This window comes from Sceloporus undulatus, chromosome 2, assembly GCF_019175285.1.
Source record: "Sceloporus undulatus isolate JIND9_A2432 ecotype Alabama chromosome 2, SceUnd_v1.1, whole genome shotgun sequence".
Taxonomy (NCBI): domain Eukaryota; kingdom Metazoa; phylum Chordata; class Lepidosauria; order Squamata; family Phrynosomatidae; genus Sceloporus; species Sceloporus undulatus.
Window position 1 is genome coordinate 14,064,683 of NC_056523.1, and position 16,147 is coordinate 14,080,829.

The following is a 16,147-nucleotide window of genomic DNA, read 5'->3' on the forward strand; positions in this document are numbered from 1 at the left end:
GAGCTGTGCCTATCGTGCACATACGCAGAATTGATGCACGCAGGCAGGAAGACCTAGAAGATGCTTTCTGTGAAGAGTCTGGCACTGAACTGCACAGGAAAAATCCTCCCACACACAGAGTTCAGCTTTCACCTTGAAGGAAGGAATCTCCGGACAATGAGACTTCACTCAACGAGGGCTTTTAATCTTTGTTGCAGAATATTTACAAAGATCACACAGCATAACAGACAGCCATCTTGAATACTCACAGCTATAACCACCAACCATAACAACCCAACAAATGGAGATTGTAACCTTGTCCCTTATTTATTTATTGCATTTATTTATTATGTTAGAAATGTCTCCCCCCCACCTCCCCCAGTTGGTCTCAAAGGTGCTCCAGGATTCCTTGAGATCTTTTTATGCAGAAAGAAACTAACATGACTTATGTCTTTGCATGCCACCTAGAATCTGTACATCAGTCACAGAATGGAGATTTACAAATGGGAAATGATCAGGAAGTAGAAAAAGTATGAGGACAATTGCAATCAAATATTTTCCATCCACGCCGATCATTATGGAGTCACTTGCATTAGTGTGTTAAATAAAACTCCGGAGGCTTCTTGTAAGGTAAGTAAAGGGCAACCAAATTTTCCTGGCATCCTAAGGTATATTGATATAAATGAATTATGAGGCTTCTGGGGACCATGGCGGGTCTTGTCTAGAGCTGCAAAATGAAAAGTGGAGAGGGATCCTGTACCCTTAATGGTTGTGCAAAAATGGGAAATTCAGCAGATGTGGTTTGTTACCCAGTTGTGTGGACAACACCTGAAATTGTCTCTTCTGCACAACCATTAAATTTACCAGAGCCGTCTCCATTTTCAAGTCTGGCAACTCAACATCCATCACATCTGAAGTGGCACTGATTAATTTATTGTTTCCATCTTCTTTGTCGTCCTATCTCTGGAATGCAAAAACAGCAACTCAAAACAGGGTTGGTGGGTTGAAACCAGGTTGATTTAAACTGAATGACTTTAAAAAAGTACTTCAGCTTTTAAAATCGATTTATATATTTTAATACTGGCTGTTACAGTTAACCCTCCAGATCTTTGGATTCTTCATCTATGAATTCAAGCATCCAGAGCTGGAAAATATTCGAAAAAGTTAGAAATTCCAAGCAGCAACCTTTGATTTTGCTGTTTTATATAAGGGACACCATTTCACTAGGCCATTGTATGTAATGGGACTTGAGCATCCAGATTTTTATATCTACAGGGTGAGGGGTCCTGAACCAAAAACCAGCAGATACCAAGGGCCCACTGTATTATTTTTCCAACCTTCTTGCTGCAGCAGCAATGACTTTTTAAATCCAAACATTTTGATTTTAACAGTTTATTGGTAGTTGTTCATTATTAGACCAGTATCCTGGGTTAGTGTGGCATCTTTTTAATCCCTTTACTGTATTTTGTAGTGCAAGAAATGCCATTCAGAAACCAACCCTTCAATTAATGTACATTCAGCCAAAACAACTTGCTTTAAAAGAGCTCTTTTTAAAGAACAATTATGATTTGAGCTAGCAGCCCTTGCATCTGAATTGCATTTTGCTACTTAATCTTCTCATTTAGCCCTATACGGCCGTAGTCATAGAAATAATGCAGTTTGACACCACTCTGAGTGCTGTCGCACCACTTTATGGTCTCTAACCTTCTCTGCCAAAGGATTCTGGTTGTTTGTTCATCTGCTTTATCCTATGCCTGGAATCCTGGGATGTATAGTTTTAAATGATATTTAGCCATCTGCTTAAGCGTGCTGGGGCCTGACATCACTACAAATCCCAGGATTCTGTAGGATGGAGCCATGGCAGTTATAGTTCATTACATCTACAGTCAAACTGCATAATTTCGACAGTGTAGATGCACCCTTGGCCTACTTCCTCAGATGCAAACTTATTAATGCAACCACCAAAATAAATAAATACATTTTAAAAATTGCTGGATGACCAAGATATCCTCACCGTGAAATACAGGACATTCAAGAAAAATGTAGGACATGCCCAAATAGCAGCTATAAACAGTCATAGAAATTTAAATCCATGCTTTTAGTCCTGCTCAGAATGGAGGACATTTTGGAATTCCTTGTGGACAGAAGGTTGAAATGGAGGACAGGACCTGGAAAAAAAGAGGATCTCTAGTCACCCTGTGGTGCCCCAGATCAGGCTGTAAAAAAACCTCTTGCTGTTGTGTTGTTATGTGCCTTCAAGAAAAATGTAGGGCATGACCAAATAAAAGCTGAAAACACAATTATAGAATATAAATCCCTGCTTCTTAGGTTCAAAAAGAAGGATATTTGGAGATTCCTCATTAGGTTAAAATGGAGGACATGCCCTGGAAAAAGGAGGGCCTCTGGTCACCCTTAAAAATGGTTTTGATAAACAAAAAAAGCAACTAGGTTTGGTGGGAGTGTTTTAAAAAATACTTATCTCCCTCCAATGCAATTCCCCAGACACACTTTGATTGCTCCACTTGGCCATGGAAACCTCTTGGGGTGACCTGGGGCAAGTCACACTATCTCAGCCTCAGAGGATGGGAATGGCTTACCCCCTTTTGAAAAAAACCTGCCAAGAAAACCCCTGTGATGGAGTGGCCATAAGTCAGAAATGACTTGAAGGCACACAACACAAACACACAGCCTTTGTCCCAACCCTGATCCAAAACTTGGTGATGAAGCTGCAAGGCAGCGGGAGGTTTTTTCCCCTGCAGAACCAGATGTTGGAGAAGGAGAAGGAGGAGGGCATCTTTAGGCACCCAGCCCTGGCAGGGTTAAATGAGCAGAGTTGCAGTTCCTAGAAAGGCAGGAGGTTTGGATGGTAGGGGAAAGGATAACCTGAGCACGGGAACACTTCCCTTTCCTTTGCTTTTGAAGGAAGGGGGGGGGATTTTGCATTGCAGGAGAGACTGAATCTTAGAAAGGACAGCAGGTAAGAGTGCACAGTCAAGGAGGATGGAGGTGAAAGGCAGCAATAATGTTTGCTTTTCTGGGATGGTTGCAGTAGAAGCATTTTGGAGGGATCCTTCCTCAACCTTTCTTTTGAAAATAAGCCCCAGCATGGAGTGGATCTGGGTAGTCCAGGTGCAAAGTAGGGGCCGGCTGCCCTTTTTCTATTCTAGGATCCTCTGTGGTGCCCCTTCCATCATCAGCACAATATCTCCAAGGCACCTAAGCTGGGATAGAAAGAGATCTTCTTGCAGCACCTTTGAGACTCACTGAAAGAAAGAGGTTGGCAGCAGGAGCTTTCCTAGACTTCTGTCTACTTCCTCAGATGCATTTGTACAGTGTTGCCAGATTTTCAAAACCAACACCGTAGAAATGACGCAGGACATTATATCACATTGGGATAAGAAACAGGAGAAAAACGGAATGCTCCCATCATGATTCAGTGTTCGCTGCTTAGCAAAGGGGCTTCTAGCCTCCCAAAGGATGGAGACAATCTGGGTCTTAAAGAAAGTATGATTTTGTTTTGTTAATGGTGTTTACATTTTATTTCCTGGACTTTGAGATGCTTTGTCTCTCACTATCCACATGGCCAGGAGGAGGAGGACAACACCAACAACATCTTGACAAAATGCAAGCCTGTGGCTAACATCGTCATATTTATTTTCCTCCTGTACCTTTTAAAACTCCTTTGATGAAGAAGCTGGTGCAGCTTCAAAAGCTTGCAACGTGTATTTTGTGCATTTCAGTTCGTCCAATAAATGTATCACTGTTTTGTGGATTTTAGATGTTATTGTACTTACAAACATCCACATACCATTTACCTGCTGTTCCATCTGTTTAAAAGAGGACGGTCCCTGCTGTTCATTGCTGAGGAATGGGGAAAGGCTGGCCTTTGCTCTGCCACTGACTGGAAATAAGACCTTTTGCCTTAAAGAACATGGAGCCTGTGAACTAAGCTAGCACCTTTGCAGGTTGTATCTGATCTATGGGGCAATAATGACCTTACTATACTTCCTTTGTGTCCCTCATAGGCAGTGGAACAGCTTCAGACACACATTTGGGACTGTCTCTTCTGCATAGTCCAATAGAAAGCATAACCATGAAGACACATCAGGTATGTGAGCCATCATCAGAAATCAATGAAAAGGACAGTTTGGTGAAGGGTCAGAACAGGAAAAATGATTATTCATTGACTCCCATTTCATTCCCTAAAGGGAGAGATACAATATTAAAATAGACAAACGTTATATTAAAAAATATGTGTGTGTGTGTGTACATTGTTTGTTGTTGTGTGCTTTTAAGTCGTTTCCCACTCATAGTGACCCTAAGGCAAACCTATAATTTTCTGGGTTTTCTGGGGCTGAGAGTGTGTGACTTGGCCAAGGTCACCCTGTGGGTTTCTATGGCTGAGTGGGAAATCAAACCCTGGTCTCTAGCTTCATAGTCCAACACATTACACCACGCTGGCTGTCTATGCTATTGTATTTTGTCATATGAACTCGTAAATCCTGCAACAATACCAGGCAATGAGAAAAAAATCAAAACAGAAACCTGGATAGAGATTCTTTTCTTTCTTTTAGCAGCTGCTGTCCTTTGAGGAGGTGGCTGTGTATTTCTCCAAGGAAGAGTGGGATCTCCTGAATCTAGACCAAAGGGCTCTCTACAAGGAAGTCATGATGGAGAACTATGGGAATTTTTCTTCTCTGAGTAAGCCTCCACTAAAGGCTGTGTATCTGAAAAAAAAACTTGTGGTCCCTACAAGTTTTTTTTTTTAAAAATCAGTACAAAGGTGACATTTTTTGGCCAAATGAGATCTCTAATACCGAATAGTGGCTGATCCATAGGGTAGTCCACTCCTGGCCTAGCAAGTCAGGTTTATGGCAGAGGAGTTGTTAGGGTACAATGACGGCTTCTACTTATCCCTATCTCTGCCATCAAATACGAGACTCATCCATCTGTCTCACCACTGCCACCAAATGTAAGGACTTACTCCTGTCCCACCTTTATGGCATGAAATGTGGGGACCTTTTAAATGCCCTCATGGTTCCTGTGTGAGACTTTATTCACCTGATCTCATCATTGGACACCGCAAACCCTAAATAATTGCTGCCAACACAGACACTATGTGTCTGAACCAAGCTTTTCAAGTATGCAGCGCTTTCAGAGACACAAATTTATAATACCAAAATAATTTATTAAGTAGATCATTAAACATAGCATCAAAGATTACTTATTTAATCCGTCTAAGGATTAGGGAGCCCTGGTGACGCAGCAATTAAATGCCAGTACTGCAGCCACAAGGTTGTGAGTTTGATCCCAGGCAGGGCTCCAGGGTCCTCTCTGTCCTCCATCCTTTTGTAGGTTGGTAAAATGAGTATCCGGCTTGTTGGGGGCAATTGGCTTAAACATTGTTAGCTGCTTAGGGAGTGCTTAAGTGCACTGATAAGGAGTATAGAAATGTACTTGTTATTGCTATCTAAATTATGATTGACACTAGCTTTACATTTCTTACATTTTTAATACCAATGCCCATTTTTCTCTCTCCCACTCATAACCTAATAAACTCTCATCTTGACTAAGGGGCTGTACAGACCGCCCCTGAAGGGGTGGACTGCAGCAGCCTCCGTCACACTGCGGACCCAATCTGGCTTTTCTGCAACACAAAAGGGAGCTGCAAATAGCATCTCTTTTTTGCGCCACGGAAAGGGAGCTGTAGCTGCCGGCGCTGCAACTTTGCAATGCCCACTGTGTGCTGAGGTGCATGGTGTCACATAACCATGTTTGGGTTTTTCTTTTGTCATTGAGTTCCTTCAAGCCATTTCCAAATTATCAGGCAAACTAAGGGGAACATATCATGGGATTTTCATGGCAGAGGGGTTCAGAGGGGACTTGGCTTTGTTTCCATGTCTGAGCAGGGATTTGAACCTAGCTGTCCAAGGTCCTAGTCTAAAACTGAAACCACTATACTATACCACTCCAGCTCACTTTACCTTGATTTCTCTCATAAATTTAACAATATTATACTCCCTAAAAAGGCCATAAACACCACAGACTTGCTTTAAGTCATTAGAGCCATAGGTAGCTCAGAAGCTAGAGGAATGCATCTTGCATTCTGAATCTACCCATATTTTTAAAATAAAATCTATGTGAGAACGATGGTCTGTTTGTATTCATGTGGAATCAAATGGAAAAGAGAAATATTATTCTTTATAGCTTTTGTCAGCAGTTTAACAAATAAAAGTTGGAAATGGTCTGAATGCCTTTTGCCAGTTCCCCCTCCTTCTAAAGTTGGGGAGGTTGTTAATGAGAGAGGTATTTTTAATGTTAGTTCTTCTGTCTGTACCATGGCCTCCTGACAGAAGCCTGTCTGGCACCTCCAGGGTATGCAAAGCCTTTGGACATATTTAAACCTTTTAAATATCCTGTTTGGCTCAGTTTTTAAAAATGCAGAGGGGATTGTTTACAAGTGCACATCTGCACAATGGTAGAAAAAAGAAAAAAGTAATTGCAAAACAACAATGACTTAGGGAATGTTTTATTTATGACTATACTGGAACTTCTTTTGATTGGTTCTATTTAATTAATAAAAATAACACACAACCAGATTTGAATGAATAAAAATAATACGAAACCAGAGACTTGCCAGCATAATGCTAAATATAATGTTACATAATCCCTTATGTTTGTACATCCGTGCAGATATGTAAGTAGGTGACTATTGGCTTGGTCCAAAATAGTGTAATAATAACAATAATAATAATATAATTTATTTATACCTCCCACCTCTCCCATGGATCAAGGTGGGATTACAACCTTAAAAGACACTTAGTACAATTTACAATCAATACAACAATAAAATACTAATGCTGAATTTACTAAGAATTCCTATTAGTTCTCTAAAAATTACAATTTGTCCATTAGCCAACAACCAGTCAAGGAAGAGCAGTCGTCATAACCTTTTAATATGGAATTCAGTGGATAAGCCCACCGGAAGAGATCCTTTTTGAGTGCCTTCTTAAAGGCCTCTAAGGTAGTAATGAGATGGAAAAAATAATAAAATAAAGAATATTGACAATTAGATGTTTTTATAGCCACCTTATCAAAAGAGGATGCATGTCTTGAGTAGATCCAATAGTAAAGTAATAGCTCACTTAATTATCTTTGGATCATAATTCAATAGGAATTATATCTAATGGCACTAGTATCAAAAATTAGATTAACTTTTTAATAGTCTAGCAAGATTTTTTTTTCTTTGTGATAACCTTGCATTGAATGGCAGTTTAACAAATAATGAGGGAGATCATTAATTTTAGAATCATAGAACCAGAGCTGGAAGAGACCACAACCGCTGTCTAGTCCAACCCCCCTGCCATGCAGGAACTCTCAGTCAAAGCATCCCCGACAGATGGCTATCCAGCCTCTGTTTAAAGACCTCCAATGAGAGAGACTCCACCACTCTCTGAGGAAGTGTGTTCCACTGTCGAAGAAGGCCTCGGTGTTTTCTTCACTAAGGCCTTTGCACCATTTCTAACATTTTAAATATTTTATATCTAACCTTTTTTTTTTACAACTCATCTCTGACAAGAGTGTAATCATTATAGGATTATGGTTAATAGGATGGTTGTATTTGGATTGGATTACTGTAGTCATTTCATGCATTTATATATTTTGTTTAGTAGTTAGTTTTTGTCAGTGAGGTTGCTGCCACATTGCAGAATTAATGCAGTTTGATGCCGCATTAACTGTCATGGCTCCCCCTATGGAATTCTGGGATTTGTGGCTTGTTGTGGCACCAGAGCGCTCTAACAGAGAATGCTGAATATCTCACAAAACAACAAATACCAGAATTCCATAGTGTTGAGCCATGGCAGTGAAAGTGGTGTCATTGATTCTGCATGTAGCCCGAGATATTTTCTTCTACATTTATCTGTGCTTCAGTTTGTGTTAGTCAAATGGTTTTATGATCATAAAGAACTAATACAGATAAATGACAGATAGAAAAATAAATATTAAAGAATGTTGGTTGGACCTGGGATGCCTTAATATTTTCCATTTACTAACTTGTTTTGTTCTTTGAAAGAAGTTCCCAAACCACTCCTTATCACCTTGCTGGGAAAAAGAGGAATCCTGTTGGTCCAGGACTCAGAGGAACAGAAGAGATTGACAGGTAACTGCTTATGTTTGTCATGTGAACATTTATCATCTGGCATCTGGGATTTTTAAAATCTTTACAGATTTAAAAAAAAAACTTTCCTTTTAATCAGTGAGATTAATCAGCTGCAATTCTCAGATGCAATTGTCTCTCAGAAGAATTCATAGCTTGAGAGTAAAGCATAAAGTATTTAGGTACTAAACGTTGCTCAATTTAGGTTGAGCACCTGAAACAAATAAAAAGGAAAGTAGCACAGAAAAGTGACATACCATTTCTTGACGTGGTCCATTTATACCATTCTTTTGCATTTTCTAGGGCTAACTTCTAATTGAATGCAGATATACCTCAGTTAATAAAGTAGATGTCATCTTGGACATTATTTCTTTAACCGAAAATTTGGTTCAAGAAACAAAAACAACATGAAAATAATAGGGATAGATTCCTGCACCACACATACACACACAGTTAAACGTGGTTTTAGCAAACTTTAAAATCAAAACTTACAATGTGCACATGTAACATGATACTTTCATTATGATTATGTTATATTTGTCTTCCACTTTTTCTCCAAAATTGGGACAAAAAGTGGCTTACAGTCTTAAAGACCAGTACAATTAAAAACTTACAGTTAAATTACATCCATGTTAGGTAAGCCTTGCATAAGTAAATAAAAACATTTTGAAAGCTTCTTCCAAAACATACCCTAAAATGACTTTTTCTTTCTCCAGCTTCTCATTTTCTTGTGATTTTTATTTTGGTTGTTAAATGTATAGATTTAATGCTTTCTTAACATATTGGAAATAGCTGGTGAGGAAAGTGTATCTGCTTTCCTGTTTCCTCTCTTTTTTGGTATTCATGCATGTTCAGTAAGGGATTCTGGAGGCATCTGTTATTTACTTTGCCTTTTGCAGGCAGACACACAGAGCAACAGCAGAACTGGCTAGAGCAGACGCCCATTTTTCCCCCACTCAAGCTTTATTGTATTCTTTACTGCAAACATGCTGTTGCAACATATCACTGAAACTCTGTGTTTCTCCAGTTCTCCTAATGCTGATGCTGCTAAAAATAACCTCAAAACCTCAAAAAGGAATCTCTCAGGTGGCCTCCTTTATGCCTCTTTTGTCTTCCCTACAGGTAGTGCAATGCCAGAGCATACTGACAGTGGGTCACTTCATGGTGGTAGATCAAACAGAGCTACCATGCAGCCATCTGAGGTACTCAATTGTTCTTCATGCCTGCATAGCAGGGGTTTGAATTGGATGGCCCTCGGTGTCTCTTCCAAGTCTATGATTCTGTGGTCCCTGTGACTCACACATATGGATCTTACATCTATATAAAACTAAAACGGGCACAGTATGCAAAAGGATCTTGTACCACCTTTGAGACTAACTGTGCGAGAGAGGTTGTAGCATAAGCTTTTGTAGACTCGGGTCATTCACACTAGGAAATAACCTGGTGTGGAAACCAGGTTATTTCCATGGCATTCACACTCCTCCCGACTGCACTCAGTGCAAGTTTTTTTTTGGGGGGGGGGGCACCAGAAACCCACTTGACCTGGTGCATTTTGCACCAGGACACCTACCATGTCTTTTCCGTGGTGCTACAACGATCTGGATCTTTGGTAGTGAAAACTCACTTCTGGAGTGATCCAGATCACATGGGATTGTTTTGAAAATGCAGACACCTCCATTTTCAAAACAATCTGGTGCCTCTTTCTCCTTCCTCCCTCCTCTTCCTCACCTTCCTCCCCCGATTGCATCCTCCCTTCTCTTCCTCCTCCTCACTTCCTCTCCGTTCCTCTTCTTCCTCCCACCCCTCCTGCCACAATCGAATCTTTCTGTGGCATTTTATCCCTATTGCCATTCCCCAAGTGTGAACAGCAATAGGGATAAAATGCCATGGAGAGATTTTATCGCTTATTGTAACATTGCAGAAACCACCTCTATGGTATACTCTGCCAGCATCTATGTCAGTGCTTGGGTTCCACCTTTGTTTGTTCCTAACAGCCCAGCAAGCCTCCGTGGAACCAACCACTATATCCAAAGAACAACAATTGATAGTTTTCTGTGGGTTTTTCGGGCTGTGTGGTCACAGTTACAGGCAAAACGTCAGGAATAAATTCCTCCAGCACGCAGACACACAGCCTGAAAAGCCCACAGAAAATAACAGTGTTCTTTGTTGTTGCTAGGACATGCCTAGATGTGCCCTCTGGAAGGTGTGGGCAAGACTCCTGCCAACACTGTACTCTACTCTAAACTGTTTTGGTCGTGATGTTGCTTAGGCACAAGACCCATAAGTGTTTATTTATACAGGCTGCAGCTGCAGTGCTGAAATAATGCAATCTGACACTGCTTTAACTGCCATGGCCAAGTGCTATGGAATCCTGGGATTTGTAGTTTTATGAGATATTTACCCTTCTCTGTCAGAGAATTCTGGTGCCACAGCAAACTACAAATCCAGGATTCCATAGCATTGAGCCATGGCAGTTAATGTGTTGTCAAAGTGCATTATTTCTGCAGTGTAGATGCAGTCATGTTACCACTCAAAGAACATAATCAGAGGTAAATAACTTCACCCAGGTAAAATGAAATAGAGCATCTGAAAGCATGTTTTTCAGTTCTTTCCGAAAGCAACACAGTTTTTATTTCTCCTTTGAAAGTAAAAGGAATAGGTATGGAAAATCTCTTATGGACATAAGTGCATGTAAATGTCCTGCATGCTTGTGGATGTCTTTTCTTGGCGATTGTGAGGATTGGTTTTCCCTCTCTTCTTCTGTAGTGCGCAAAGCCCATCCCCTTGTCACCCAATGATTGCAGAGCACTAAAACTGCCTCACGTCACATGGCTATTCCAGGCTTCTCGGCAAACAGGATTGGAGAAGCATTGGCTACCTCTCCATACCCAGACACAAAATGATATCAGCACTGGGATTCCCCAAGGTGTTCTAGGGGTGCCCTTTGAGGAGCGTTTTAGAGAGATGAGTAAGTTAACCTGGAGAAAGGAAGGTTAAGAGGTGCCATGACAGCCATGTTTAAAATATTTGAAAGGGTGTCATATTGTAGAAGGAGCAAGCTTGTTTTGCTCCAGAGATTAGAACATGGAACAATGGGTTCAAACTACAGGAAAAGAGATTCCATCTAAACATTAGGAAGAAACTCTTGATGGTAGGAGTTGTTTGACTGGAATGTGCTGCCTCGGAGAATGGTGGTCTGCTTCTTTGGAGGTTTTTAAACAGAGGCTGGATGGTCATCTGTCTGTAGTACTTTAATGGTGTCTTCCTGCATGGCAGAGGGAGTTTGGAGTGGATGGCCCTTTCGGTCTCTTCCAACCCTTATGATTCTGTGATTCTGAGTCTCAGTGCTGCTATAAGTGTGCATATAGCTATGAGGACATAGCCAAATGCTTCTCTAATCCTGCCTGCCTATGGCCATGCAAAGCAGCCTCAGAGCTCTACAGTAAGATGGGGTGGTTCATATGGTTCAGTGTAGCCAAGGTCTGCCTTGTATTTTTACGTTATGCTAAGGAGGTGTTGGATTGAGGTTATTATATGAATAGAGAAATTGTCTCTCCCTCCTTCCAGTGGCTGGTGTACTTTGAGGAGGTGGCTGTGTATTTCTCCAAGGAAGAGTGGGATCTCCTGGATCCAAGCCAAAGGGTGCTCTACAAGGAGGTCATGCTGGAGAACTACCGGATTGTAGCCTCTTTGGGTAACACATCCCCCCCCCCTTTGGCTTTAATATTGCTTTGAGGTGTTTTCCAATTAAGTGACACCAAACTAGGAGGCATAGGTAATATCCCAGAGGACAGGATCAAAACTCAAATGACCTGAATAGATTAGAAAGCTGGGCCAAGATTAACAAAATTGACTTCAACAGGGAAGAAATGTAAGATGTTGCACTGAGGTAGAGAAAATAAAATGCACAGATATAGGATAGGGAACACCTGGCTTAAGGAGACTACATGTCTAGGAGTCCAAGTAGACCACAAGTTGAACATGAGTCAACAGTACGATGCGGCAGCTAAAAAGACAATGCAATTTAGGGCTGCATCAATAGAAGTATAGTGTTTGTTCAAGGGAAATAATAGTGCCACTCTATTGTGCTTTGGTCAGGCCCCAGGTGGAATATTGTCCAGTTCTGGGCATCACAATTCAAAAAGGATGTTGAGAAACTGGAGCTTGTCCAAAGGAGGGTGACTAAAATGGTGAAGGGTCTGGAAACCATGTCCTATGAGGAACAACTTAAAGAGCTGGGGATGTTTAGCCTGGAAAAGAGAAGGTTAAGAGGTGATATGATAGCCCTGTTTAAATATTTGTAGGGGTGTCACATTGAGGAGGGAACAAGCTTGTTTCCTGCTGCTTCAGAGAACAGGACCTGGAATAATGGGTGCAAGCTACAGGAAAAGAGATTCCACCTCACCATTAGGAGGAACCTCTTGAAAGTAAGGGCTGTTTGACGGTGGAACACACTCCCTTGGAGAGTGGTGGAGTCTCCTTCCTTGGAGGTCTTTAAACAGAGGCTGGATGGCCATCTGTCGGGGATGCTTTGATTGTGAATTCATGCATGGCAGGGTGTTGGACTGAATGGCCCTTGTGGTCTCTTCCAACTCTATGATTCTATAAAAGATTGGATTCCTTTTCTTAAGCATGGTACAGACTGCCCCTCACCGGCAGCCTTGCGCCCCCAATCCAGAGTTTTTCCGGACCACGGAGAAGCAGCAAAATGCTGCTTCTCTATGGTGCAGAAAAGGGGTGTCCTTGGGGCTTCATGCCCCTGGACACCCCAGGAGCCAGAGTCATGGGAGAAAGTGGCTGCCCAGCCCCTTTCTCCCTGGCATCGTTCCCTCAGCCATTTGGTTGCTGCAGGAACGAGTCAACTCCCAAAAGGAGCTCTGTTTTGGAGCTCCTTCCTGCGCCGTGGAGACACAACGCATGCGTGATGTAATCACAGAGGCCCCCATGTAGATGGGAGGCCGCCATGATGACGGTGCCGCCACATATTAGAGTTGTGGGGTGTGTGGACGCTCTGCCCCCACGCAACCCTAGCACATGGCCAGGCCGGCGCAAAACACCGGTTTGGATCAGGCTTTAGTTATTCCTTCCATTCCACAAGGGTGTGAAATCCTTCAGAAAGATCCAACTTGAAGCTTAATAATTTAATTTAATTAATTAATTTGACAGGAGAAAGTCAAATGTCTAGGGTTTTCCCCTGCAAAAGTGGGTGGACATTTTCATCTTATATGGAAAGTGTACATGAAATTCTATCTAGGTTATGGAAGTAGGGTTGCACTTGACGTATCATTGTGTCTACAAATGTGCATGTGCACGAGAAGCACATTAATGCATCCATCCAGTTGCAGTTGCCTTTCAATACAGTACATTATTGCACAGCTTAAGCAACAAAGATATAAAAAATAAATAATAAAAGCTTTATTTTTAGCCCGCCTTTCCTGGGATCAAGGCGGGTCACAACAGCCAAAACACAATACAATCAATATACAAAAAATTAAAATACAAAAAATACAGAATCTCACAATATCTTAACAACAGTTAAAATCCAGTTAAAAATTTTTTTCCAACTAGCACAGGATTACAAGAACAATGAGGAGAGAGAAGGGGGCAACATGGAATGTTAGGGGTAAGCCTGCTGGAACAAAAAAGTTTTAAGCCCCTTTTTGAAGTATTCCAGGGAGGTGGCTGAGCGGAGCTCGATCGGAAGCGAGTTCCAGAGGATGGGGCCAGAGATAGAAAAGGCCCTCTGAGTAGTGGTAGAAGATCTTGCCTCTGGGACACGTAACAATTGCTTCCCAGCAGATCTGAGTGTGCGGGGCGGAATGTATGGGGAGAGGCAGTCCTCCAAGTACCCTGGGCCCAAGCCATATATGTACATTGTGCATATTTTACTGTGGTTAATTATGGTAGATGTTTTAGAAAGGCCAGACGTAATGCTTTTCCCTCTGAAATGCTCTGAGGTAGATTTACTGGTGGCCTTTATACTGTGAGATTATGCCCCTGCAGTAATCAGGAAGTAGAATTCATGAAGCACGTTTCTTTTTCATGTGGGGATGCCACAAGTGGACTCCACAACATATGATTGATCCATTAATGGTGACTACCAGGACAATTGGCCCAATTTTACATCAAATTCTTATTAGCAGATAAGGTTCCCAATGTGACTTTAGTAGTTGCCACCTTTTTGTCTGAGGCGGTCTGGATCAGAGAACAGCTAACTTCTGTACTAAGCGTAAATGTCTGAAATAAGCTCTGCGTCATGTATGGATTGACTAATTGTTCCTTGTGTTCGTAATTTATTTTTCATGTAAATTTGATTTTGCTGGATCTCTGGACTGGGATAAAGAATTTTTAAAAGTACATTATGCAACCGTGATGGAGGAACTCTGTCATAGAGTTCTTCTTTGTTGAGGAGTCATTTAACCACTAGTGTACTCTTTGTGGGGTGTACCCCTGAAAAGCCAGTGTGGTCCTGTACCTCTCACAGTTGAGCAGATCTGGAAATTTCAACTTGTCATTCGTGTGCTGAAATTCCTATGTTGTACTACTATAAAATGTACAGGAGCCCTGTTTGCTTTCCCCTCACCTCTTTAATCTGGCACTCTGTCACTGGAATAGAAAAAAGATGCTTCTTCTGGTTTAGCTTTAAGTCTTCCTCCCTTCCAGTAGGCTACACAACTGGAAATGAAAATGTTGGATACATGTTTGGCTGTGGTAATGGTCTGGATGAGAAAAATTGAAAAGTTATTCAGAAAAAGACAGAAGCATGAGAAGTGGATGCTTTGTCTGCCCTGAGTAGAGGTGTTAAACTAGTTTGGGATGGATGGGCAAGTTACACTTCCCCTAAAGGGTCATGTTGGCAGTTTGATGCTTCCGTCATATCTCATCTGAAGGACTAAAGCCAATAGGTGAATAATAAATATGAATGATAAACAAATAGATGGATCAGTAGCTATAGCACTTACATTTCTATACCGCTTTATAGTGCTGACCACTCAGTAAGTGGTTTACAATATGTTAGCCAGTTGCCTCCAAAAAGCTAGACTTGGAATGTTGAAATATTTTTGTAATCAAAAGCCTATGTCTCTTATTGAAAGGAATTTCCAAACCGGACCTCATCTTCTACCTGGAAGAAGGAGATGATCCATTTGTCCCACCTGCTGCACAACAGAAGAAATTGACAGGTACCTGCTTAGATGTGTGGTGGCATCATTCTGTGATTCCTCCCCCCTACATCCCAATTGTTGTTGATCCATGAGATGAATCAACCATGCTGTATATCAAAACTAGCAACAGAATTTACACTGCTTCCAGCACTGTGGGGTCTCCTGTAAGCTTGGCAGATGAGCCCTGGTGGCACAATGGTTAAATGACTACTGCAGCCACTCACTCAAAACTATAAAGTTGCGAATTCAATCCTAGCCAGGGCTCAAGCTCGACTTAGGCTTGCATCCTTCTGAGTTCGCTATAATGAGTACCCAGTTTGTTGGGGCAATTAGCTTACCGTTGTAATCCGCTTAGACACTGCTAGTTCAGTATGAAGCGGTATATAAATGAAGCTGTTTGCTTCTGTGCTTCTAAGATGCTAATTTAGGAGAGCACTTGTTCAAAAGCAGCATATGCCTGTCCCTCTCATTAGTCTCTGCAAAGCCTGCTTCTAGGACACTTGCCTCTAGCTCTTCAGATCACTATTGCTTCTGAACTCTTCTTTTGCATGTTTTGAATAAAATAGTTACCTCTGGCTTTTTTGCACTGAAAATCAATTTTCTCCATTTCCAGAATCCCAAATACCTGTAGCCTAACCTTTGCTGAAATCTGAAAGGAATATACAAGATAATCTGTTAATTCAGAGGAAGGGCATAACGTGGATAAATATGCATATTACTAAACTATGTGCAATACCCAACCATAGTAGAATACAAGAAGCCTCCACTTATCTGATAGGTTACGGACTGGAGGACTGTCAGAAAGTGGAATTAGTTGAAAAATAGAACCCAGATTATTATTATTTTA

At 41.4% G+C, this 16,147-nt stretch overlaps 1 protein-coding gene across 1 annotated transcript in view; it reads left to right on the forward strand.

Moving 5' to 3' along the window:
* LOC121923809 (zinc finger protein 624-like) overlaps positions 1–16,147 on the forward strand; it is a 45,943-nt gene that overhangs the window by 26,242 nt on the left and 3,554 nt on the right. The window contains exons 8-14 of the mRNA XM_042454605.1: positions 2,945–2,956; positions 4,005–4,087; positions 4,554–4,680; positions 8,054–8,140; positions 9,260–9,339; positions 11,705–11,831; positions 15,232–15,318. Of these exons, the coding sequence (XP_042310539.1) occupies positions 2,945–2,956; positions 4,005–4,087; positions 4,554–4,680; positions 8,054–8,140; positions 9,260–9,339; positions 11,705–11,831; positions 15,232–15,318 (603 nt within the window). The remainder of the gene's footprint in view (positions 1–2,944; positions 2,957–4,004; positions 4,088–4,553; positions 4,681–8,053; positions 8,141–9,259; positions 9,340–11,704; positions 11,832–15,231; positions 15,319–16,147) is intronic.